Source organism: Neovison vison, chromosome 8 (genome assembly GCF_020171115.1).
Source record: "Neovison vison isolate M4711 chromosome 8, ASM_NN_V1, whole genome shotgun sequence".
Classification (NCBI taxonomy): domain Eukaryota; kingdom Metazoa; phylum Chordata; class Mammalia; order Carnivora; family Mustelidae; genus Neogale; species Neogale vison.
Window position 1 is genome coordinate 67,272,478 of NC_058098.1, and position 27,878 is coordinate 67,300,355.

The 27,878-nt window shown below is 42.4% G+C and overlaps 1 protein-coding gene across 1 annotated transcript in view; it reads left to right on the top strand.

The window, feature by feature from the left end:
• Nucleotides 1-27,878, top strand: part of PYGB (glycogen phosphorylase B) — a 58,143-nt gene that overhangs the window by 7,603 nt on the left and 22,662 nt on the right. The window contains exons 2-5 of the mRNA XM_044263825.1: nt 7,259-7,360; nt 19,214-19,292; nt 21,969-22,072; nt 26,821-26,952. Of these exons, the coding sequence (XP_044119760.1) occupies nt 7,259-7,360; nt 19,214-19,292; nt 21,969-22,072; nt 26,821-26,952 (417 nt within the window). The remainder of the gene's footprint in view (nt 1-7,258; nt 7,361-19,213; nt 19,293-21,968; nt 22,073-26,820; nt 26,953-27,878) is intronic.

Below are 27,878 nucleotides of genomic sequence, written 5' to 3' on the forward strand. Positions count from 1 at the left end.
TGGGCCAGACCTGGGATGAACCTGGATCTGCAGCAGCAGCAGCAGCAGCAGAGTTTGGTCATACTGAGGAGCTGGGCCTTCACAGGTGAGCCGACTATGCTTTTTCTTATGCCAAGCCTGTGCCCTCAAGTGGTTTTGTCCAAAATTGCCACCCTGCTAATTAGGTTCTGTTACTCTCCCTGAAAGTCTGGCCTGGCAAAGGGACCAATATAGCCTGAGTTCAAAGCTTGGTTGTACCCCAAGGTACACATGGTGTTTCTCAGGGTGGTGTACAGATCCAGGCCACACAGCTGGCCAGGCTACATGCCGAGATTGGGCCCGAGTGTGCGTGATTCCAAAGTGTGCTCATCTCCTTGGGCCGCACCGCTGGCAAGCCTTCTTCAGTTTGCCTTTACTCTGAACCATCTTAAGGAAATGGGGAAAACAATTTCAATACATTTGAGGAAACTATAAAAGTTCCTAGAACAAATTACACAGCAACAACAGAAAACTTGCCAACTGGGCAGATGAGCTATGCCTGACTTAGGGCCCACTGTCTCCAGTCTTCTCTGAGTGACCAGGGGAGTCCAAAGGTCACTGCTTCTGCTCCCCTCTTATTCACAGGGGAGGCTCCCTGGAACTGTCTGTAGAATTAAATAAACCACTGAGCTCTTGACATTGTGCTCGACTTGGGAGAAAAAAGAAAGACTGGAAGATTTTAAAACTAGACCCAACATTTCATCCCTTACAAAAAGATAGTCAAGCTGTTTTCCTAATGCTAGTTAAAAGTTAGAGACTTTAGGGGCGCCTGGGTGGCTCAGGGGTTAAAGCCTCTGCCTTCGGCTCAGATCATGATCTCGGGGTCCTGAGATCCAGCCCCTCATCGGGCTCTCTGCTTAGCAGGGAGCCTGCTTCCCTTCCTCTCTTTCTGCCTGCCTCTCTGCCTGCTTGTGATCTCTGCCTGTCAAATAAATAAATAAAATCTTAAAAAAAAAAAAAAAAGTTAGAGACTTTAGCAGAGCTGGAACTACAACTCAAAAGTACTTATTTCTATGGGGCACCTGGGTGGCTCAGCCAGTTAAGCATCTAGCACTTGATTTTGGCTCAGGTCATGATCTCAGGGTCATGAGATCCAGCCCCCTATGGGACTCTGCACTGGGTGTGGAGCCTGCTTGAGATTCTCTCTCTCCCTCACCCTCTGCCCCTGCCCTCATTGTGCATTGTGTGAGCACATGCTCTATCTATAAATAAACAAAATAAAAACACACATTCTAGTTAAAGGCAACCTAAAAACGTCTTGATTAATATTCCTGAGCTACCAACTTGTAGCCTCTTGGGGAGAATCTCAAAAGTAGTTACGTGGGGGAGAAGCAAGCCTTCATGTGTACATAGGAAAAGGGCACAACTGTTCTTGAAACCTTCACTCACACTCTTCTCAGACAGCTGGGTTTTGTTGGGCTCCATGTGTTCTCACAGTGGCTGAGCCCCGTTTGGAGGGAGGGGCTGCGCAATGCTATGGAAACCCTGTATGACAATAACTCAGTTCAAGTGCAGAGTAAATAGCATCTGGGAAGAAGCAATGGACCATGAGCAGTGGTGACAGCAGCTGTCCTCAGCATGGCTGTGGATTCACTCACTGTGCTGCCAAGTGTGTGATGAGAAAAGTCTCAGGAAAGTGAGAAAACACTGTCAGAGACGGAACTCGGCATGATTTTTTTTGAACGTATGGGTTCTCTGAATTTGTGGATTTAGCTGGGTATGGAAAGTTTTCTTCAATTATATCAAAAAAAGTTTTTAATATTTTATTCAGGTGCTGTCTTTAGGGACACTAATCACACAGATATTAGGTATTCTTTGTATTCCGTATGGATATTTTTCTCTCCAATCTTTTTCGTGCTGTCCCCCATTTTGTTCACTTTTCCAGCCAGGTTTTTGTTTCCAGCTTTGCCCCTGTTTTGCATTTAGCAGTATCTCCATTTCTGTGGTGGTTTTATCTCTTATTTATTTTTCTTTTTGTGTGTGGTGCTGTCCTTTTGTTATCAGTGTTTCTTGATATCTGGGATTAGTCTGTATTAACAAATTGTATTTGTCCCTTGACAAATGCTGGGTGTTGTTTGCTCTTCTTATTTCCTGTTCTGTTTTCTGTTTTATTTAATTTTTTTTTTTTAGTTGTATTTTTATTTTTTTCCCATGCAGCCCAAAGGGGCAAGTTTTCCTGTTTTAAATTTCAGGATGTACCAATTTTAGTATATGTGCTGCCGAAGCGAGCACTAAATTTCAGGATGTAGATCCTGAGTTCCATCTCCCTGAGTGGAGGGAATTCTTCCTGAACTAGCTTTTTGCAACTAGATAATGGGGCAGGGGCTGGAGGATGTGTGCAGCCTTGGAGCATCAACAGCCCTTTCTTGGTCCCCAGATTTATGAATGTGTACATGTGTTTGTGTGTGTCCATATGTGTGAGTAGACATATGCAAGTGAGTGAATTGCATACAGGTTTGAGTGTGCACATCTGTAAGTGCATGCACGTGTGCCCACATGTGACTGGGTACATAAGTGCATGCATCTCTGGGTGTGTGTGAGTGCACAGGTTTGGGAGCGTAAAGTGCTTTATCCATTCCTCCACTTCAGAAAAGCAGAAGCCAGCTGCAGACCATCACCCTTGTCCTCCCCTTGCAGCTTGGTGGTAAAGAGGTATGAGGGCCAGTTTTCTAATTTAGTTCTCTCTGTTCTGACTTCCCATCAGTGTGTTTTAGGGAAAAATGGGCATTTCTGCCATTTGTATTCTATCATCTTAACATTGGAAGTATTCTACTTTTTTTTTTAATATTATTTATTTATTTATTTATTTGACAGAGAGAGATCACAAATAGGCAGAGAGGCAGGCAGAGAGAGAGAGGAGGAAGCAGGCTCCCCGCTGAGCAGGGAGCCCGATGCAGAACTCGATCCCAGGACCCTGAGATCATTACCCGAGCCGAAGGCAGCGGCTTAACCCACTGAGCCACCCAGGCGCCTGGAAGTATTCTACTTAATGTACATTTATTTTACTATAATCTGTCAAAATTTTATACATTGTACTATTTTATGTATATATATATTTTAAAGAGTTATTTATTAGAGCATGTGCGTGTTCATGGGGGGTGGCGCAAGGGAGAGACTCCTCAAGCAGACTCTCCATTGAATGCAGAGCCCAACACAGGGCTTGATCCCAGGACCCAGAGATCATGACCTGAGCTGAAATGAAGAGTTGGACACTTAACTGACTGAGCTACCCAGGTGCCCTTAATATTTTATACTTTTTGGTAAAAGCTTCGAGATAAAATTCAGATACCATGCAGTTCACCCATTTAAAGTAATAATTCAGTTTCAATATAGTCACAGAGTTTCAGTATAGTCACAGAGTTGGGCCATCACCACCAGTCAGTTTTGAAACATTTTCATTACCCCAGAAAGAAACTCGACAGCTTTTAGCTATCACCCACCCCAAACGCCCTACCTCCTCCTAGTTAGGCAACTCCTAATCTACTTTCTCTTTCTGTAGGTTTATCTATATTTTATAAAGGGAATCATATAATATGTGATCCTTTGTGACTGGCTTTTTTCATCTGGTGTAGTATTTTCTAGGTTCCATCTTGTTGTAGCGTCTCTCTCTCTCTCTCTCTCTCTCTCTCTTTTTTAAGGATTTTATTTGATGGAGCAAGAGCTAGCATAGGCAAGGGAAGCAGCAAGCAGAGGGAGAGGGAGAAGCAGGCTTCGCATGGAGCAGGGAGCCCTACTCAGGGCTCCATCCCTGGACCCTGGACTCATGACCTGAGCTGAAGGCAGATGCTTAACCAACTGAGCCATCAAAGTGCACTGTTCTCGATTCCTTTTTATGGCTGAATAATATTCCATGATACAAATATACCACATTTTATTTACCCATTCACCAGTTGATGGACATTTGAGTGGCTACCATCCTCTATTACATACAAGTTTGTGAGTGGACATAGATTTTCATTTCTTTTAGGTACCTGCTTCAGCATAAAGCAGTTGGACACATGGTACCTACTTTTAACTTTTTGAAGACCTTCCAGACTGTTTGCAAAGCAACTGTACCATTTTAGAACTCACCTTCCATACCCCACATATGAGGACTCTGATTTTTTCAAACTCTAGCTGACATTTGTTATCATTGATAACTTTTTGATTACAGCCGTCCTATAGAGGATGTGAATTGATGTCTCATTGTGGTTTTCATTTGCATTTCCCTGATGATTGTGATGTTGGGCATCTTTTCATGTGCTCATTGGCACTGGGTATTTTCTTTACAGAAACATCTGTTCAGATCCTTTGCTCAAAAAACCATTGGGTTGTCTTTTTATTATTAAGTTGTATATATTCTAGATATAAATCTCTTGTCAGTTATATGATTTGCAGATATTTTCTCCTATTCTGTTTCTTCCCATCCTTTTTACTTTCTTCATGTTATCAGAAGTTTTTAATTTTGATCAAGTCTAATTTTTCTGTTTTTTCTTACTTGTGCTTTCAGTGTCATACAAAAGAAACCATTGCCTATTCCAAGGTCATGAAGATTTACTTCTGTGTTTTCTTCTCCAAGTTGTATAAATCTTTGATCTGCTTTGAATTAATGTTCATATATGGTGTGAGGTAGGGGTCTGTCTAACTTTGTTCTTTTGTATGTGGATATCCAGTTGCCCAGAACCATTTGTTAAAGAGATTATTCCTCTGACTGAATTATCAGGGCATGATTGTTGAAAATCAGTTGACCATAAATGTGAGGGTTGATTTCTGGCCTCTAGTCCATTGCCCTGTGTGTCCATGCTTATGCCAGTACCACACAGTCTTGTTGACTATAGTTTTGTAATAAGGTTTGAGATTAGGAAGTGTTAAGTCCTCTAATTTTGTCCTTCCTTTTCAAGATTGCTTTGACTATTTCAGATCCCTTTCATTTCCATTGATCCACCTAATCCACCTCATGGATTAGTTTATCAATATGCAAGGAAGCCAACTAGAATTTTGACAGGGATTATGTTGAATCTGTAGATCCATTTCAGAAGTATTGCCATCTTATCAATGTTAAGCCTTCCAATCCATTGACATGGGATGTCTCCATTTTCCTAATTCCGTTGCCTGTGTATTTTGCAAGTTGGGAGCCCCTTTATACCTTGGCTCACCTTCTAAGGCTGATTCTTGGTTCTGAGGAGAATTGTCTAAAAGCTGCTGCATGAAAGTGTGAAGTAATGGTATGAATGCAGCTGTAAAAAGTCAGAGGACGACACTGCTGAAACTGAAACCGTGGAGTTTTCTCAAAAGGCTTCTGGTCAGCTGCTGGTCAGAATTCTAAATGGGGTATAAAGAAATGCAGTTTAAGAGTGTCACTGCATGGAATATGGGTTCCAAAGTGGCTCAGGCTGGTCGCCCTGTACAGGCTGGACATCCCAGTCAAACCCTGGCCCGACAAAGCCTGACGATGATGGTCTGTGGAAAGTGAATTCTCTTGCTGCATTCTGCAACCAGCTGATTTTTTAAAAATTGTCTTTTGAACATTTTAACCTGAAGGAAAGATAAAACTATAGTACAGTCCATACTTCCCCATGGATTCACACCTGAATCTGAGATACATACACTCATCAAATGTGCACTCACAGACACACCCCTTTCCAAAGCCTGGTTTTGCTTTGTAACTTTTTATTTAGGAGCAACATTAGATTTGTAGAGGTTCACAAAGATAGTGTGGAATACTGTGTGGTGCTCTCTTTCTGCATGACCATAGCACCATTATCAAAATGAGCTGGCACTGGCTCAGCACCTTCTTCAGATTTTTAGCACTTTTTCCTCTAATATTATCTCTGTACCTGATCATACCCAGGGTCCTCTGGTTATTGTTTCCTTAATCTCCTCCCACCCGTGAATGTTATTGGTCTGTCCTTGTCTTTCGTGACCTTGGCAAATTGGTGAATGCTAGCCAGGCAGTTCACAGAATGACCCCTAGTTGGGGGCCTGTCCAGGGCTTTCTCCTGATTAGTCTTGGTTGGGGGCTTGGAAGGAATACCGCAGGGTACCTTCTCATCACAGCATATCACCATGACCTGGTACTGAGTCTGTTATCCCTGTCACCTGAGGAAGGTGACACAGCCAGTTCCCTTCCCCATGAAGTTACAGTTTCCCCCCACTCCTAGACTGTTGAGTAGCTGGGAGTCACCCCAATCCAGCCTACCCTCAGGGAAAGGGATTGGACACAACCTACTGGAGGGACAGATATCAGAATTTTGGACATTTGTTGAAACCACCATTGTAATTAATAAATATTTTGGGGGTGATGTTGGAGGCTGACAGATACCCCATTAGTCTGTAAAGCTGTGTCTGCTGGTTTCAGTGTTCATGGTGACTCTTATCTGTGACAGTTATACTGTGCTGTATTTGTGGTGATTTTCTGTCCCGCTCATTCCACCTGTGTGCATTCATTGGAATTCTTCTGTAAGCAATATTTCTCCCTTCTTCCCCATTTATTTTCCCAGGCTTTCCTTTCGATGGCAGGAAGCAGCATGGAGTCCCATGTAAGAGCAAGACTCTGAGGGCCAGAGTGTGGCTCATTCACTGCCGCCCCATGGCCCACTGGATGGATGGTTGTGAGGAATAATTCATACCTTGCGTGGGAAGGGCTCAGAACCCCACTTAGCTCCCAGCGAGGGGTTGGTCCTTATCTTTGTTTACACAGACTGTTGCATATCCTAGTCCCCCAGAGTCAGGCAGCAGGCACTATCCAGACGTGTGCCCAGTGGAAAGGGATGTGTCCATCCATCCATCCTGTTGTGTTGACTGGGTGTACTTATCGTGGATGTCAGAAGTTGTTAATACTTGGAAGTACTCCCCTGTCACAGGGTTGTTTTCTCTCCTATGTTAGAGAGGTAAGGAGGTCATTTACTCATGGGCACGTGGTGGGGAAGAGGCCAAGGTAAGTTCAGACCTGGCTTTGTCCATGCTGGGAGCCTTGTTCCCCAGCGCTGCCCTGCCCTCCCTCCGGCCATCTGGGGGAGGCCAGCTTACATCCAGTAGGGCAGTGAGCAGAGGCTCTGTAGTCAAAGGGTCCTGAGTGCTGCCCTTGGAAAGCTGAGGTTGGCCAAGGCTTTGCACAGGGAGTGAGCCCATCTGGGGGCTGTGTGGGTAGCCCAAATGAAAGACCTAAGTAGGTACTCTTATGAATTTGCTCATCACCCTAATCTTCATCATATGTGGGGTTGGAATGCAAAATCTGAGATGCTTTCTTTTGCCTCCCCAGCGCATCTATTACCTTTCCCTGGAATTCTACATGGGCCGCACACTGCAGAACACAATGGTGAACCTGGGCCTTCAGAATGCTTGTGATGAAGCCATTTATCAGGTACGGGACCCTAGGGCCCAGCTGCTGGGTAGCCTCTCATGGCACACTAAGTCTTAATCCAGGCCTCACAGAGGTGAGCAATGACATTGACATTTTCTCCATCTGGGGCTAGGAGTGACTTACGGCATAGTCTATCCTACACGGGGCAGAATGGGTCAGTGGGTAGCACTCCTCAAGGGGCAAACATAAGGATTGTAGGGGAAGCTAATGCATGAGCCTGTGAGCACAAGGATGCATAGTGATGCTAAGGTTTAAGGCTTCTAAAAGCCATTGCACTCCTCATTCCCACCCCAGGGGCAGATTTACCGCAGGGCAGAAGTGGGTGGTTCTGTCCCATTTTTTGTCACTTTACTGAACTGGTAACCCACCTCCGGTCCCCTCTCCCACCCCAGGCAACCTGTTGTGTTCATCTTGCCCTTTATACCTAGTATAAAATTGCCCTTTCTCCCCAGTCAGAATAAAAACTGCTTTTGCTTAAGGGTTCGTCATTAACAATTGTACATTTGGATGCTGATTCCATCCACAGTTCATCTGTGGCTTTAGAGCAGAACTGAAATCCAGAATGTCTGTTTTCTGTCTCCATACATACCCCCTTCTCTGGATACCACCTTCCTCCTGCACTGGACACTCAATACATAGTTCTTAGGGTATGAACGTGCAGCACTCCCTCCCTCCTGTGTGAATGTATCAGGGTCCTCACCAGAGCCTTCCCTCCCCTAGCACCCTTGCTTTTGTTCACTTTTGGTGTGGGAGGTGCTCTGGAGGCGCCACTGGTAGCAGCGTGGTAGGGACCTCACATGGGTCTCAGCAGCCTCACATTTCTGGGGCTCCCATCTCCCTTTCCACAACTTAGTGGAGAGGAGTCACTGGGGCAGGTTGTTTCAGTTGGCAAAGTAAAAATTTGGAAAAAAAAAAAAAAAGTGACTCCCCCAAATGGGAATCAATCCTCAAAATTATATAAAAAGAGACTGAAAGGGAAGACAGTGGTGGAGTAGGAGGACCCCAGGCTCACCTTATTCCATGAACACCTAAATATCCCAGAAATCAATCTGGAGACTGACAGAGCAAGCTCTACAACTAAAGAGAGAAAAGAAGCTACATCAGAGAAGGTTGGAAGTATGGAGACATGAACAAAGGTTTGGGAGAGAAACCGATCACAGCCACGATGATTGGGAGGGAGCCATGATTTCAGAGAATGGCAAGAGTCAGACTAGCACAGAGGGGAGCATGCAGGGAAGACGAATCCCCACAGCAACTGCTGTGGAAAGTGAGAGGGGCTGAGGCTGAATTTCATGACTTCTTGCAACCAGTGGGGTTTACTTAAAGCCTGGGGTTTTAAAGATCAGTGGGCTTGGCTGGGATAGTGGGCGTTGCACTGCTATTAGAGAAAAGGCAGGCAAACAACCCACAGACACACAGCATGGAAACAGCTACCTGAAGAGCACCTGGGACACACAGTGGGGAGGTTATTTGCTTTTCTCAGAGCATGTTACAGAGAGGCAGCATTCACAGAGACCCCTCTGAGGACAAAGGAACTAGCAGTCACCATTTCTCTCCCATACCCCTCAGCATATGCACAGGGCCACCTGGGGGAACTGGCACAGTGCCAAAACTCACTAGGTCACTTGCTTATACCAGGTCTCACCCCTCCCCCAACCCCCTGGTAGAATTGCTCCTCCCAGTCACACTTGTCTCAGTCCCAGAGTGGTGAATCCCGTCCACCAGAAGACTGGACCAAATTTCTGCTCACACTGTGTCTCCTGTTGTGGGTGTTTTGGGGGGCTTCAGTTTCAGCAGTGGTGGAGACAGGTATCATTTCACAAGCAAACCAGAGCACACCTAAATCAAAACTTGCACGTTTGGGCCAGGGACTAAACACTGCCCACAACAAAGAGAGTGACTGCAGATGACTGGCTTGAAGGACAAAGTGGCCAGGACACAACAGAAGAGTGCACAGAGCACACATTGGAGACACTCCCTGAAATGCCAGGTCCTAGGGAACATGGGACACTGCACTACAGAATACTATAGAACCTTATCTTCCTAAGCCATTACCTCAAGAATAGGAGATATAGCTGACTTTCCTAACACAGAGAAATGGGTATAGAAACTTAGACAAAATGAGAAGACAGAAATTTGTTCTAAATGACAGAACAAGATAAGGCCACAGTCAGATGTCTAAGCAAGACCCATAAAAATAACATGCCTGATAGAGAATTTTACTTGTTTGTTGGTTTATTTATTTATTTATTCCTGATAGAGAATGTAAAGTAATGATCATAAAGATACTTGCTGGACTTGAGAAGAGAGTAGAAGGCCTCAGACATTTAACACTGAGATAAATAATATAATAGGCATAACAGGTTCAGTACACAGAATGAGAAGCATGTTTGATGGAATGAATAGCAGGCTGGAAGAAGCAGAGGAACAAAGTAATGACTTAAAACACAGAATACTGGAAAGTAATCAAGTTTAAGAAAAGAGAGAGAAAAGGATTATGTAAAACAAGAATAGATTTAGGGTAATGAATGACTCCATCAAGCATAATAAATTATATGGATCCCAGAAGAGAGAGTCCCAGAAGAGAGGGTAAAGGGGGCAGAAAATTTAATTGAGGAAATAATAGCTGAAAACTTCCCTAATCTGGGGAAAGAAACAGATAGCTAGATCTAAGAGGCACAGAGAATTCTCCCAACAGAATTAACGAAAGTAGATCCCCACCAAGACATATAGTATTTAAAATGGTAAAATATAGTGATAAAGAAAAAAATTTAAAGCAGTAAGACAAAAGAAGACAGTTAGGACATAAGGAAAACCCCCTAAGGCCTTTAGCAGACTTTTCAGTAGAAACTTTTCAGACAAGAAGGGAATGGCATGATATATTCAAAGGGCTAAATGGGAAAATCTCAGCCAAGAGTACTCTATGCAGCAGAGCTGTCACTCAGAATAGAAGAGATTAAGAGTTTCTCAGACAAACAAAAAAAAAAATACAGGAGTTCATGACCACTAAACAGCCCTGCAAGAAATATTAAGGGGACATTTGAATAGAAGGGAAAGACCAAAAATGACACCATGAAAGTAGGAAACACAAAGCAGTAAAATGAAAATTTCAGTAAAAAATCAGTCAAGGAACTGACAAAAGGATGTGAAATATAACACCATATACCTAAAACATAGGGAGGAGAGAAGTAAAGAATTGGTCCAAACAGTCATCAACTTAATATAGACATATATGCAGAAAATGTTATATAAAAACCTGATAGGGGGAGCCTGGGTGGCTCAGTCAGTTAAGCATCTGCATCTGGCTCAGGTCCCGATCCTGGGGTCCTGAGATCAAGTCCTGCATTGGGCTCCCTGCTCAGCAAGGAGTCTGCTTCTCCCTCTCCAGCTCCCCCTGCTTATGAACACTTTCTCTTTGTCAAATAAATAAATAAAATCTAAAACAAAACAAAACCAAACAAAAACACTAATAGTAACCACAAATCAAAAACCACTAACAAATATGCAAAGAATAGAGAGAAATCCAAATATATCACTAAGAAAAACAGCAAATCATGAAAGAAAGAAAAGAAAGAAAAACTTCAGAAACAACCACAAAATAAGTAATAAAATAGCAATAAATGCATATCTATCAATAATCTCTTTGAATGTAAATGGACTAAATGTTCCAATCAGAAGACATAGGGCAAGCGTACCTGGCTGGCTCAGTGGGAAGAACATCACCTCTTCACCTCGGGGTTGTGAGTTGGAGCCCCATGTGGGATGTAGACGTTACTTAAATAAACTTTTAAAAAAAGACGTGAAGTATCAGAATGAATAAAAGAAGCAAGACCCATCTATATGATGTCTAAAGGAGACTCATTTTAAACCTAAAGACACCTGCAGATTGAAAGCAAAGGGATGGAGAAATATTTATTAAGCAAATGGATATCAAAAGAAAGCTGGAAATGCAATACTTCTATCAGAAAAAATAGATTTCAAAACAAAGACTGTAACAAGAGACAGAGAAAGTCAAAATAAAATAATAAAGGGGACAAGCTAACAAGAAGATAAAACCATTGTAAATATTTATGTACCCAACACAGGAGCACCCAAATATATAAACAGTTATAGTAATAATGTAATAATAGTAGGGACCATAATAGTAAGGGACCATAATACCCCTCTTACTGATGGATAGATCATCCAAACAAAAATTCAATGAGGAAACCATGGCTTTTAAAAAAAAAAAAAGATTTTATTTATTTATTGGTGAGAGAGAGCAGAGCAAGAAATAGAGCACGAGGGGGGAGGGGGGCAGAGGAAGAGGGAGAAGTAGACTCCCTGCTGAGCAGGGAGCCCAATGTGAGGCTCAATCCCAGGTCCCTGAGATCACAACCTAAGCTGAAGGCAGATGCTTAACTTACTGAGCCACCCAGACACTCAAAACTGTGGCTTTGAATGACTCATTGGACCAGGTAGATTTAACAGATGTATAGAATATTCCATCCTAAAAACAGTAGAATACATGTTCTTTTCAGGTGCACATGGAACACTTTTTCCAGAATAGATCACATATTAATTAGGCCACAAAGCAAGTCTCAACAAATTCAGAGACATTGAAGTCACACCATGCATCTTTTCTGACCACGACACTACCTCAAGAAGCAAGAAGAATCTCAAACAACCTAACCTTGCACATAAAGCAGCAAGAAAAAGAACAAATAAAACCCCAAAGCAGCAGAAGGAAGGAAATAATAAAGATGAGAGCAGAAATAAATGATATAGAAACCATAAAATTTTTAGAAGTAGAGCAGATAAATGAAACTAGCTCATTCTTTAAAAACTTTAACAGGGGCGCCTGGGTGGCTCAGTGGGTTAAAGCCTCTGCCTTCAGCTCGGGTCATGATCCCGGGGTCCTGGGATCGAGCCCCGCATCGGGCTCTCTGTTCCGCGGGAAGCCTGCTTCCTCCTCTCTCTCTCTGCCTGCCTCTCTGCCTACTTGTGATCTTGTCTGGAAATAAATAAAAAATTTAAAAAAAAATAAAAAATAAAAAATAAAAACTTTAACAAAATTGATAAGCCTCTAGCCAGACTCATCAAGAAACAAAGAGAAAGGACTTAAATAAAATTACAAATGAAAGAGGAGAAGTAACAGCTGACACCACAGAAATACAAATAACTATAAAAGAATATTATGAAAAACTGTATGCCAACAAATTGGACAGCCCAGAAGAAATGGATAAATTCCTGGAAACATATAACCCACCAAAAGCGAAGCAGGAAGAAATAGAAAACTTGATTTCTTTAGAAATCAAATCAGTAATCAGTAATCAGGGGTGCTAGGGTGGCTCAGTTGTTAAGCATCTGCCTGCCTTTGCCTCGTGTCATGATCTCAGGGTCCTGGGATTGAGATCCGCTTTGCGCTCCCTGCTTCGTGGGAAGTCTGCTTCTCCCTCTCCCTCCCCCCGCTTGTATTACCTCTCTTGCTGTGTCTCTGTCCAAAAAAATTAATTAATTAATTGAAAACCTTTTTTTAAAAAAAGGAAATCAAATCAGTAATCAAAAAACTTCCAACAAGCCCAAGTCCAGGACCAGACAGCTTCTTCACAAGTGAATTCTACCCAACATTTAAAGAAGGCGTAATACCCATTCTTCTCAAATTATTCCAAAAAAAGAAAAGGGAGGAAAACTTAAAAATTCATTCTGTGAGGCCAACATTACCTTGATTCCAAAACCAGATATGTGTATTTTTTTCTTAAAAGTGATACTTCACTCACTTTAAGCTTTTTTACTAATCTTATATTTGAAAGGTTTTCCTGATGATCAAATCTTTACACACACAATTGCTGGACCCTTATAGTTGTAAGATGGGGTGCCAGATTTTTTGAGTGGGAACCAAATGATGATGCAGGGCTTAGGTGGACCCCCTCCCCCAGGCTCCTGAATTTATAATGTAGTGTGAAAAGTGAAACATGCCACTACTCTATTGTACAGAGCTAGAAAGTAGTTCTGGGGAGCAGGTTACACTAAAAACTGGAACTTGAAAGGAAGTACCTCCCTCCTGACTGAGCCATCAAGGGTGCATTTAAATATTTTCTTTAATCATAGAAAATTTTAATTATGTACAGAAATGGAGTGACTGTTATGATGAACTCCTTCCATACACCCATCACCGGCCTCCACCTATCTTCAAGCCTCACTCATGACCTCTCTTGTTTCCCCTCATACCCCTACTACTCCCAGATTATTTAAGCTAATATCAAACAGCATATTTCACTTATTGCTGTTTCAACAAGTATCTCAAAAGATAGGGTCATACCATTATGACCCCTAAGATATTGGCAATAATTTTCAGGCAATTGACAAACTTGTTGATTGCCTTATAATTTTTTAACAATGTATTCAGAAAATTATTTGCATTTGGTTGATATGTCTCTTAGGTCTCTCTTAATCTATAAACTTCTTCACTTTTTTAGTGTTCTGCCTTGCAGTTTATTTGCTGAAACTGAGTTTGTCCGTAGAGGGTCGTACATTCTCTATTTGAGTAATGGTGTCCCTAGCTGGTATTTTTTAAATTTTATTTTATTTATTGATTTGAGAGAGAAAGAGAGAGAGAGAGATCACAAGCAGGGGGGAGGGATAGAGAGAGAAGCAGACTTCCTACTGAGCAGGGATCCTGACATGGGACTCGATCCCAGGACCCTCGTATCATGACCTGAGCTGAAAGCAAACCACTTAACTGACTGACACACCAGACGCCCCCAGCTAGTGTTTAACCTCCCACCTTGTCCCAGGGATTTTGCTCTCACCAATTCTACTCAACATCATACTGATGATTTTAGCTGGGGTATTTAGGCAAGAAAATGAAATAACAAGCATCCAGATTGGAAAGTAAGAAGGAAAGCTATCTCTATGTGCAGCTGACATGATCTAGAAAATCTTTTGGAAACCAATAAAAATATATTAGTACAAATGAGTGAGTACAGCAACATTGCAGGATATAAGATCAGTATACAGAAATCAACTGCATTTTTATATACCTGCACTGAACTGTCCAAAAATGAAATTAAGAAAGCAATGCTACTTAAAATAGCATCAAAAAGAATGCAATTCTTAGGAATTAATTTCCAAAAAAGATATAGACTTACATTCTGAAAATTGTAAAACATTGTTGAAAGAAGTTAAAGGAGACATAAAAATGAAATGACATTACAGGTCTATCCATGTCTTAGAAGACTTAATATTAAGATGGCAATATTCCCCAAATCCATCTACAGACTTATTGCAATTCTCACTAAAATTCCAGTTGTCTTCTTTGCAGAGATTGGCAAACTGATCATAAAATCCAGATGAAATGCAACAGACCAGAAATAATTAAAACATACTTGAAAAGGAAGAACAAAGTTGAAGGACTCATACTTCCCAATTTCAGAATTCACTGTGAAGCTTTAGTCGTCAAGACGGTGTGGTACTGGGTACTGGCATAAGAATAAACATATAGAACAATAGAATAGAATTGAGAGTCCAGAAATAAACCTTCACATTTATAGTCCATTGATTTTTCCTCAAGTGTTTCAAAACTATGGTAAAATAGACACAATAGAAATTGTATTCATATTGTACCATACTCACCACTGTCCATCTCTAGAACCCTTTCTATCTTGCAAATCTGAGCCTCTATATTCATTAAACACTAACTCCCAATTCTCCTTTCCCTCAAGCCCCTGACAGCTACCATTCTACTTTCTGTCTCTATGAATTTGATATTCTAGGTACCTTATGTAAGTGAACTCATGCAATGTTTGTCTTTTTGTGGTTGACTGGCTTAATACTAGTACCTTCAAGGTTCATCCATGTTGTAGCATATGTCAAAATCTCCTTACTTTTTAAGGTTCTGTGAATAATATTCCACTGTATGTATATACCATACTGTGTTTATCCATTCATTTGTCTATAGGCGCTTTGATTGCTTCTGCCTTTTAGCTCTTGTGAATAATACTTTCATGAATGTGAGTGTGTAAATATCTCTTCAAGACCCTGTTTTCAGGGGCATCTGGGTGCCTCAGGTAATGATTCTGGAATCCCAGGATTGAGCCCAACATCTGGCTCCCTGCTCTGTAGGGAATCTGCTTCTCCTTCTGCCCTTCACCCTACTCATGCTCTCTTACCCCACTTCTCTCTGGATCTCGTTCTCATTCTCTGAAATAAATAAAATCTTAAAAAAACAAAAAACAAAAAACCTGCTTTCAGTTCTTTTTGGTCTATACCAAGAAGTGGAATTGTTTGATCATATGGTAATTCTATATTTAACTTCTTGAGGAAACATCATATTGTTTTCCACAGTGGTGACACCATTTTAATTTCCTACCAGTAGTGTACAAGAATTCCAATTTCTCTACATCCTCATCAACACTTGTTCTTTTTCTTTCTTTTTTAAAGTAGCCATTCTGTTGTAGGGGGGATAGTATCTCATTGTGGTTTTAACATTATTACTGATGAGTGATGTTAAGCATCTTTTCATGTGCTTATTGGCCATCTAAATATCTTTGGAGAAATGTCTGTTCAAGTCCTTTGCCCATTTCTCAATCAAACTCTTTGTTTTTTGTTGCTGTTGTTGAGTTTTAGGAGTTCTCCATTCCGGATATTAATCCCTTACCAGATATATGATTTGCTAATACTTTTCCCTGGGTTATCTTGTCACTTTGTTGATAGTGTCCTTTGATGTGGAAAAGTTTTCAGTTTTCTTGAAGCCCAGTTTTTTTTCTTTTGTCACTTGTGCTTTTGGTGGCCTGTGTAGTCAATTGCTTTTCTTCTTTTTGAAGAAATTTATCAAAACAGCTCAGCAGAGAAAAAAATAGTGTTTTTGATAAATGATGCTGGAACAGTTGGATGTCCACATGCAAATAAATGAAGTTGGATCCCTACCTCACACTACATATAAAAATTAAGTCAAAATGGATGAAAGATCTACATATAAGAGCTAAAACCATAAAACTCTTAGAAGAATATATATGAGTAATTCTTCATGATTTGGTAATAGATTCTTAGAAATGACATAAAAGCATAAGCAATAAAAGGAAAAATAGTTAAACTGGACGAGAGTAAAAACTTGTGGGCATCCAAGTATATTATGAAAAGGTCAAAAGACAAAATAGGAGAAAATATTTGTAAATCATAAATCTAATCAGTGTCTGGTGTCCAGAATGTACAGACAGCCTAATTTAAACATGGGCAAAGCACTGGAATCAGCATTTTCCCAAAGAAGGTATGAAAATGGTCAAAAAGCATGTGAAAAGGTACTCCGCATCATTAGTCATCTGGGAATGCAAATCAAAACCATGAGCTACTGCTTCACATCCACTTGAGTGGCTATAATTGTAAAGACAGAGAATAAGTGTTGGCTAGGATGTGGAGAAATTGGAACTCTCACACACTTCTGGGAGAAGTAAAGTGGTGGACCCTCTTTGAAAAATAGTTTGGCAGTTACTCAAAAAGTTAAGCATAGAATTGTTTAAACCAGCAATTTCACTCCAAGGTTTATTTCCAGGAAAAATGAAAACATATGTCCACACATAAAATTGTACATGAATGTTCATAGCAGCATTATTCTTGATAGCCCCAAAGTGGAACAAGCCTAAATAACCGTCAGTTGATAAATGGATAAGCAAAATGTAGACTAGTCCTACAACAGAAAGCTATGCAGTGATAAACAGTACTGTTACATGCTCCAACATGGATCAACCCTGAAAACATTATTCTAATTGAAAGACGCCAGATACAAAAGGCCAAATGTTTGTATGCGTTTCCATTTATATGAAATGATGAGAATAGGCATATCTGTAGTGACAGAAAGTAAGAAAAGTGATTGCCAAGATCTGAGGGAATAGGGAAAGTGGGAGTGATTACCAGAAAGTATGGGGTTTGTTTTGGGGGGCAAGGAAGTACTGGAATCAGTGGTGGTTGCACCACTTCGTGAGTATGTTAAAACCATTGAATTGTTTGCTTTAAAGGGTGGATTTTTTATGGGATGTGAATTATATCTCAATAAATAAATAAACAGGTTAACATGCTCTATCGTGCTTTTTCTGTCTTCGGTTCAGAGCCCACTTTTGCGAGATTTTAGACTTGCTGTCAGCTCTTTTTTTGTGCCTCTTTTGAATAGTCTCAAACTCATGGCAGAATTTGCCTTACTAGGCTGAGGTGTACCTACAACATTCAAGGTAAAAACAGAAGAGAACAAAACATCTTGCCTCCCACGTTGGCTCTTAGCTCACCTTTATGTAGTGTAGTGGTCTTTGACTTTAGCAAATGTTTCATGAGTAAGAGGTTCCATAGTCAGATAAATTTGGAAAATGTAGTTAAACGTGTTTCTTAAATTGGAGCTGGTGTGTACTACTAGGTAAATCCTGCCTCCCCCACATACCCAAAATATTTTTGGTGGAACACGTTCCTTGAAATTGCTATGGGAATTCAGTCAATATTTTGAAATCTTTCTCTGAATCAGATTACTGTTTGTGTTAGTACCATTCAATTTATTTAGTAGACACTAAACCATCTCTATGACTTTGATGTTTTTATTTTTCCACAAGTTTGCTTTCACCCTTTGTAATTTATCGGATTCTTGAAGTGTGGTCTGGAGACCTCTGGGAACTCTGAGACCTTTTCAAATGGTCCACTAGGTCAGAACTGTTTATTTTTATTCTACCATGACTATGTGGTGAAGCTTTCCAGAGGCTGTATGATGTGTAATATCTCAATAGATTGAATGCTAAAGCAGAAAATTTATTAAAGGGATTTGTAAAAATGTAAAACACTGCTACTCTTCTTAGTATTTGTTTTAAAATACTGTCATTACAAAAAAAAACCCTGTCATGACATTGTGTTATGTTAATATTAATGGGATTATTAGTTTAAAATGAATTCATATATACTTAAAAATATTAATCTGTTTTAAGTTTCTAACTTGATAAATACTATAGATATAATTCCATTAAAGAATAGTTCTTGAAGTCCTCCAGAAGCCAAAAAGTTTAAAACACACTCATCAAGATAATTAATGTGAGCGATTTGTGAAGTTTAACACACTAAAGCCAGATTGATGGAACAGTTATCCATCCAAACCATTGTGGGATGATTTCAAGTCAGGTGAAGAAGTTGGGACTTTGTTACATTCGTTCCGATTTTCAACATTCCATATACCTGCTTCACAAGATTGCTTGAATGCAGTTGGGATACCCCGGGAAAGGTGCTTTAGTTTAAAAAGCTGTCGCATAGGAGTTCCAGAGAAGATGGCAGAGCAGAAGGACCATAAGCTCACCTCATCCACAGGCACAGTTAGGTGACTCCCACATCAGTGTAAATAACCCAGAAACTGACCTGAAGCCTGGCAGAACAGATTCTCTACAGCTAAATGTAATGAAGAGGACACTTTGGGGAAGCAGATAATAAATATAGCTAGTTAAATAATTAGTAAATAAATAAATAAGTCACATAAATATCATGAGACCATACAAAACTAGAGAATTACTGAAGCTACTGGTTTCATTTTTAGGATACATGTTATAATCTGTTTACTGTACATAGGTTAATAGTATTTATTATTATTATTAATAAATATTTATCTTTGGCTATTAAACCATGCTCCCTTTTGATTATTAATTCTTATGTAGTTTGGCAGCTTTTAAAATGCCTGGAAACTTTCATTTTCATGCTTTGATTAAGTGCCTGATTTTAATATTAGATTTTCAAGTCTCAAAGAAAGCAGACTCTGAGCTTTGACTGATACAAACTGACAAGATTTACTATCTTTTCACCTGTTGCTTGAGGAAGATATTAAGTGATATTGAAATGTTGGCTGTTTTTTTTCCATAGCTGGGGTTGGACTTGGAAGAACTGGAGGAAATAGAAGAGGATGCTGGCCTCGGGAATGGTGGCCTGGGAAGGCTGGCAGGTAACCCCGCCCTCTGGCTAGGCATGGCCTCTCCTGATATGGTGCCCTGGTCGCTGGTATCATGGTGAGGCTGAGGTCAGCTGTGCTCCCAACAGCAGTTTGTTGGGGTAAATTGGCCTCTCTGAGTGGATGGGAGAATGTGTCATCCAAGTGGAATAAAATGCAAAACATGTTTTCCTTCAGACAAGGATACTTCCTGATGATCATGAAGATAGGCCTTGCCAGTGTTGGGTAGCTGGCCATGGGGGGTGGTTTCCAAGGTACTGATCACATCCCACAGCTGGTAATTAGGAGAAAGATGGACAGACACACACACGCATGTACACAGGCACACACATATACACATGCACACGAGTGAACATGTACATATATGCATGCACATGTCTGTACACACACAAACACAGGTACAGGCATATACATGTGTGCATACACACGCGCAATTGATGAATGAAGTCCTGCTGGCAAGCTGTTCCTGCTTTACTGTAGTAAACAGATTGCCCCAGAATAGCGAAGTCATTCCTTTTGCGATATTGCTCCTTTGGGTCATTATGTTGGAGAGCATATCCAGTTTTGTTTTGTTTTTCCTGTTTGAGTTATTTTTGCTAGCCTTTTAGGGCAAAGGGAGCGGAGTGAAGGACTTAGAAGTGGAATGCTGCCTAGTGGTCTCAGTTGGAAGAATATGTGGCTCTTGATCTCAGGGTCGTGAGTTCAAGCCCCACATTAGGTATAGAGATTGCTAAACAAACAAATAAGTAAATAGACTTAAAAACAAAAACAAGAACTTAGAGGTGGAAATCACTGTCACAGTGAAATTTGATTTTGCTGTGTGCTTCAAGGCTCTTAGGGCACAGTGTTTCTGGAAGAGAAATAGGCCAAGTTTTAGGTTTATGTCCCCTTGTGTGGGGGCCACGGAGGGTGGGCTCAGACCCCTGCCATGTTGTATTACTGCTCCTTCTGAGAGTTGTCATTTTGTAAAGGGATCAAACCCCCTCAGTTTTATCTGAGTATATGTATGTGTTTATGTTTTCAAATCTTAAGTTAAATTCTTCAAAACTTATAAAAGCAGCATATGTTTCTCTCAAACGAAATAACACCTGTATCTGTGTAATAGAACAGCTGGCAGGGCCTGCCCCACCTCCACCTCTTTGTGGGAAAGGTCTCGAGGTCCCTGCATCTGCTCCAAATGCAGGGCTTTTTTGTAGCTTATGATGTGATCATTCCAGACAGGAAGCTGAACCTTACTTCCCCCACAGATGGAATCAGGGTGCCCCCTCCTGAGGGAGCTCCACTGTGCTGCAAGCTTGGGACATCAGTCCCCTGCAGCCCCCTGCACCCTCAACAGCTCTCTCCCGGTCAGTAAAACAGCACCCGTTTCACCAAGCTCGAGGAAGGCTCCAGACCACTTGGTTTCTTCACAGCTCAGGACAGCTTCCTAACTTCCCCTCCGACCCCAAGGCTGGTGACTGTCAGCCAGGACAGTCCCATCCATGGCCTTCCACCATCTGTGCCCTTCAGGGGTTCAGGCCTTCCACAGTCTGGTTTTCCTATTTAGACTTCCTAGTCAGTTTCCTGCCCCTTGTAACTTGATATGTCCTGTGTTCTTTCTGCGAGAATGATTTCTTCAAAACAGGAGCCTAGGTCTTACATTTGTGGATACTGTTGTTGCTTCCCCTTAGTACAAGGTCTGATAACAGGGGTCTGGGAGTATTTGTTCAGTTCAGCAAGTATTTTATTTGCTTGTTTCTTATGGACAGTTTTTTTTTTTTTTTAATCTGGAAGTTTAATAAGACTGCTTTCTGGATCTTTACTTAAAATATTGTTTTTGTCTGGATGCCTGGTGTCTGGGGAAGTAAGGTTCAGTTTCCTGTCTGGAATGATCACATCATAAGTTTCTGGCTCTTGATTTTTGGCTCAGGTCATGATCTCAGGGTCATAGGATCAAGCCCTGCGTCAGGCTCCATGCTCAGCATATAGTCTGCTTAATACTGTAATTCCCTTTCCCTTCCCCATCCCCGGCTCTCTCTCACTTTATCAAATAAATAAATGAGTCTTTTAAACATTGGTGTTGTTTTTTTTTCCCCAAGACATTTTGATTGGAACAAAGGCTCCTTAGTGTCAACTAGCTGCTCCAGCCACCTTCCTGGAGGTCTTGGGGAATTTTGGTTCTTAGGTGTTTGACGTGTTTGAGTCCTTAGATGTCCATCCATTCCCAGCCCCCATCCCTGTGCCTTCTTCACTAGTGCGTCGAGCTATTTTGTGGTGTTACTGTCCAAACTACTTGGAGTTTAAGTAGAACGTGTAGGGGTGTTGCACCCTCCAGCCTGCCTGAGGCTCTCCAAGACAAAGCTAGCAGTGAGGGGACGGTGCAGTCAGAGGCATGCCAAGTTAGATGGGCTCTCTGTGGGGTGCCTTACTTCTGTCCTTGCCGCCTCCCCTCACCCTCATGCTGAACACCCTCTTGGCCCGGTCCCCTGGCTCTCAGGGAGGGGAGGGGGCTGTTTTCATTTCATGAAATCTGAAGCTGATAGGTCAGCCTTTAATTGCCATCTGGCACCCAGAGGCTAGCATCCCAGGACCTACTTAATTAACATGGTTGTCTAGGCTTTGCTTCCAGTGGGCCTCGAAGCTGCTGATTGTCTTTGATCCCAAGAAGTGCTTTGTGTTTGGAATTTTCAGCCTGCTTCCTTGACTCCATGGCCACGTTGGGCCTAGCAGCATATGGCTATGGAATCCGCTATGAGTTTGGGATTTTCAACCAGAAGATTGTCAACGGCTGGCAGGTGAGTGAGACTCCCATTTTTTCATTTGTTTCCAGCTCTCATGTACACAAGAAAACAGGCACTTTCAGTCCAGCCTTTTATATGTTGAACTCCTTTCTGGAGAGATTGTCTGCTAGTCCTGGCCAAAGCAGAGGTGGGACAGAGCTATTCTGTGAGCTCCATTCTTCCCTTAGAGTTCTCTGTGGGCTGCCAGAGGTTGATCTTCTGTGTGAGCTTATCGCACACAACTTCTTTGTGAGCCTGCAAGGCCTGTTGGGGTGGGACCCGGCGCCCAGCTGGTCCTGTAGGAGCACCAGGGGTTGAGGACATCACATGCTGTGTGCTGGTTCCCTGTTGTACCTCAGTGTGGAGCAAAGGTGACCCTCTCTGGTTCACCCTCAGTGGGACAATTGACTCAGAGTAGTTTGAGAAATAGCAGTTATTGTAGGTTTTGTTCCCACCTTCTGCCTTCATTCCCTGACCCCAGAGACAGGACAGTGTCCTGGGGGTTAGAGGCCAGACTGCAAAGCAAAGTGGCTCTGGGGAAGAGTGAGCTTGGATTTTGAAGCATCAAACCACAAGCAAAAGGAGGTGGCCAAGACCACATTGGTGGAAAGAGTGCAGTGTCTAAGTGCAGGCTCATTGCCCTCCAGGGGACAAGGAGACCATTTCCCTCATTCAGGACTTCAAAATAGAAGGCATATTCCACTTGACTGGAGAATAGTTTCTGTAGTATAATTTGAGGCCTAACAGTGACACATAAAGCAGGGCTGGGGTTGGGATTAAAAGGTTTGTAACAGGAGAGTAGTACAGAACATGAACAGACTGGGGTGTTGGAAAGCTCTTGTGTCTTGATGGGGCTTGGGTCAAGGGCACAAGCAATTGGCAGAGCTAAAGAGTATCAAATTAACCTAAAACATAAACACAGGATGCACTCTCCTTTATGGTGTGCATGCTCAACTGTTCATGGAGAAGTGTACAGATGACTTTGAAATGCATCAAGAATTGGATGGGTTGATGGATGGATATGCGATAAATCTGTTACCCGAAGGTAACATGGGCACACCTCATACAGCAACGTGTTAACAGTTATGGATCCCAAGTTGAAGGTGCGTGAGTGTTTACTGCCAATTCTTTTAATACTTCTGTATGTCTGAACACACTCATAATAAAAAGTTGACAGGGAAAAGTATGGCTAACAGTAAAAGAAAACTTAAAACAGATTTGTATTTATTGCTTAATTTGTAAACATACTTTCTCCAACATTAGAACTGCACTTGTCCTCCTGGACAAGTCTGAGTGATTTCATGCAGAGTTCCTTATGCATGTGTGTCTATCAGAGGCACACCAGCCCTCGTACACCTGTGTGCTTTGACCCATTCAGGCTTCTTAAAGTCTGTGCAATGTGCATTCATAAGACAGAAACTCAGAGGCCCCTCATTGCCAACCTAGTGTGATGGTTATAGCAGGAAGATTTTTTTTAAAGACTTTATTTGGCAGGCAGAGAGGCAGGCAAGCAGAGAGTGGCGGGGGCATGAGGTGGGGGAGCGTGCTCCCTGCTGAGCAGAGAGCCCAATGTGGGGCTCGATCCCAGGACCCTGAGATCATGACCTGAGCTGAAGATAGAGGCTTAACGCACTGAGCCACCCAGAAGCCCCTAGCAGGAAGATTTTTTTGTGTTGTCTTTTGTTTGCTTGATCACAGACATTTCTTTGTTGTGTTTTTGTTCTTCTACTTCTTGCCATCTTGCATAACAGCTTAAAGACACCTGTGGTGTGATGGGTGAGTTATAAATTCATCCTCCTCCCACCCTTTTGTGATGGGAGCCAGTTTTTGCTTGAGTTTATCTATAGCAGAATTAAATGTGGGCACTGGTCAGACAGCAGTGTGGTTGGCCATAGGGGCAGAAATAGGGGTCCCTAGGGGCACCTGGGTGGCTCAGTGGGTTAAGCCGCTGCCTTCGGCTCAGGTCATGATCTCGGGGTACTGGGATCGAGTCCCGCATCGGGCTCTCTGCTCAGCAGGGAGCCTGCTTCCTTCTCTCTCTGCCTGCCTCTCTGCCTACTTGTGATCTCTGTCTGTCAAATAAATAAATAAAATCTTTAAAAAAAAAAAAAAAAAGAAATAGGGGTCCCTGAGAGACCTCTCCAACAACCTCTTACAGTCGAGGAGATGCTGCTTCTGCAAACTATTCATGGACGTACTCTGCAGGAGATGGCCAGGCTGTGGTATTGGAGAAGCTTACTAATGTACAAGGACATGGCACCAGATCAAAAGGCAGGGCTGGTCCCATGATGAATAGCTCCCTGCACCAGACAGAAAAGCCCAGCCAGGAGTATGATGCAGAGACACATACTGATGCAATAATCTTTGCTGTGTCATCTCCCTATAACTGCAACCAGAAATTCTTGACTTTTTACTTCTGTGTAAGAACCATTAAAAAAAACAAAACAAAACAAAACCCCAAACAAACAAACAAACAAAAAACCCAGGGGTGCCTGGCTGGCTTAGTCAATAGACCATACAACTCTTGATCTAGGGATCGTGAGTTCAAGCCCCACACTGGGCATAGAGCTTACTGTGAAATAAATAAATAAATAAAAATTAAAGAATAAAAATTTTTTAAAACCCTGAAGGTAACATATGGGCACACCTCGTTCTATTGCACTTCCATTTATCATGCTTCTCACATAACACATTTCTTACAACTTGAAGGATTGTGTCAACTCTGCATCAAGCAAGTGTGTGGGTCCCATATTTCCAACAACATTTGCTCTCCTTATGTCTCTGTCACATGTTGGTAATTCCCACAGTATTGCAAATTTTATTATTACACTGTTCTGATGATCTGTGGTCAGTGATTACAACTTGCTGAAAGCCCAGATGATGGTTAACATTTTGTGGCAATATTTCTTAATTAAGGCATTATATTTTTTTTTTTTGTTTTTTCGCCAAAATTAAGAAAAAATGTTTATTGTGTTATGTTAGCCACCACATAGGTATTATATATATTTTTAAGACGTAATGCTGTTGGACACTTAATAGACTACAATGTAGTATAAATTTAACTTTCACATATGCTGGGAAACCAAAGGGCTCTCTCTCTGGCTATATTCTGGCTCTATTCACTCTATTGCTGTAGTTTGGAGCCAAACCTGGAATATCTCTAAGGTATGCATGAACTTAAGGTTGCTTATTAAATTTGAAGAAGACAGGGGCACCTAAGTGGCTCAGCCAGTTAAATGTCTGACTCTAGGCTTTGGTTCCTGTTGTGATCTCAGGGCTTTGAGATCAAGCCCTGATCTTGGGTTCCACGCTCTATGCGGAGCCTGCTTAGTTAGGACTCTGTCCCCCTCAGCGCCATCCCTACATGTGCACAGTGTGTGCTCGCTTTCTCTTTCCCTCTCTAAAATAAATAAATAGACCTTTTTTTTTTTAACAATTTGAAGAAGACTCCCATTTACATTTATATTTCTAATTCTTTATTCACTGCTTACCAAATTAATTTATTCCGTTGCAACCCCACCAAATGCTTCTACTCAAAGATTGTTAGATCTGTGGGGCTACTTTTGGTTTTATTTTTGGGATACTCTTTTGTGTATTTACTGATTTTGGATGCTACCAGGTGCAGTTTTTGAAAAACAACCTGGTTTAAGGAAGGCCTTGCAGAAAAGCAGTGTCTTCCAGTGGTGTATCCAGGCACTCCTGCGGCAAAGGCAGCCCAGCCCCAGGTACCCACTAATTTGTGGTGTTATTTTCCAAGCAGTGGACTCCAGTGACTCTTTTCTTTAATTTCTTTTTCTTTCTTTCTTTTTTTTTAAATACAGCTTTATGGGATGCCTGGGTGGCTCAGTCGGTTAAGCGGCTGCCTTCAGCTCAGATCATGATCCCAGGGACTTGGGATTGAATCTAGCATCAGGCTCCTTGCTCAGTGGGGAGCCTGCTTCTCCCTCTACCTCTGCCTGCAGCTGTCCCTGCTTGTGCTCTCTTTCTGGCAAATAAGTAAAATCTTTTTAAAAAAAAAAAAAAGTTTAAATAACAGCTTTATTGAGATATCAAGTGGTTTTTAATATGTTTACAAAGTTGGGCAGCTATCTCACCACTATTTCTGGAATACTTTTTATCACCCTAAAAAGAAGTCCCACATGGATTTGCAATCACACCCAAGTGCCTGATGAGCACTAATCTACCTGCTGTCTCTATGCATTTGACTGTTCTAGACATTTTCTGTGAATGGAGCTGTACCCTACCAGTACTTCTTTGACTCCACGTGTCTGTGAGGTTCACCCATGTTGCAGCACGCAGCGGGACTTCATTCCTTTTTATTGTTAAATTTGGGTGATTCTTTTCATTATTATTATTTTTTAATTTTATTTATTTGACACAGGGAGAGAAAGAACACAAGCAGGTAGAGTGGGAGAGGGAGAAGCAGGCTTCCTGCCGAGCAGGGAGCCTGATGCAGGGCTTCATGCAAGGCTGGATCCTAGGACCCAGAGATCATGATCTGAGGTAAAGGCAGATGCTTAACCACTGAGCCACCCAGTGCCCCTAAATTCCGGTGATTCTTAATGTCTTTACTGTAATGCTTTTTCCTGAGTTTGTTTCTTTAATAGTCCAACATGTTCACTTTTGAACACAAGCCCTCGACCAGAACTGGAAATGTTCCTGGGCACAGAGGCCGTGGTTTGTTCGGCACGGCGTGGTGGCGCCTGGACGGCCAATCCCTGTGGGCTGAGGGCCCCTCTCCCTCACTGCCGGCCCCTTTCCAGGTGGAGGAGGCGGATGACTGGCTGCGCTACGGCAACCCCTGGGAGAAGGCGCGGCCAGAGTACATGCTGCCTGTGCACTTCTACGGGAGAGTGAAGCACACCCCTGATGGCGTCAAGTGGCTAGACACCCAGGTAGCCTCCCCCAGGGGAAGTGTGGGGCGCAGTGAGGGATGGCCACAGTTCCTGGTCATACCGGCTTCCCTTTGGGAGTGCACACTGTGTGGTTTCCCCACACAGCCTGACCTGAGGTGAAGGCCTGGGAGGTTTTGTGCTCATATGCCTGCTTCTTACCAGTTGTCGGTTTTTGGGAGCTGCCCATGCAGGGAGAAAGGCTCCGCGCAGGGCTTGTGTGGGAGTTGAGACCAGCAGTCATTGAACGGCTGGCAGGACAGTGTGGTTATGGGGGCAGGGCACTGAGGCCCTGGGGGACACAGATAGCTCCTCAGCATCTCCAGAGAGCAGGTGCTTGATGCCTGCTCTCAAACGCATACCACAGGCCTTAGTAGTGCCTCCCAGGTGTCATGCACCACCACTGAGCTATCTGAGCCCTGGGCAGTGTGGTGAGCTGGGTCTAGATGTCCCAAAACAGGGCACTGGCATTGACAAGGGGACAGGAGCATAGCGAGTCCAGTCTAGGCTCTGGGATGGCAGGTAGTGCTCATCTGGGTGGTCTTGGGGGCAGAGGGAGGTAGCAGGAGAGCCTTCCTGGGATATAGCTGTAATGAACAAGAGTTATCTGGATGTGGGGAGTTATCTGAGCCTGGGAGACTGGGGAAGCCCTGGGCGTGCAAATGTGAGTCATCCAGATTTTCTGCAGCATAAGTTTTAAACAGAGTGCGTAGGCTAACGCTAGCTGGAGCCATGTTAACATGGCTAAGCCATGTTAAGATGCCATCATACATTGTATTTAATTTGAAAGAATAGAGAAGGGGTCAGTTATCCCAGTGCTTGTAGAAGATAAGCATATCAGTGTATGTAGAGAAAAGTGTAGAGACCATAGGGGCATTTCAGGATGAGTGATAGGGGCCTTATGCTGGAAGGCTGGCCCTGGATAGGGA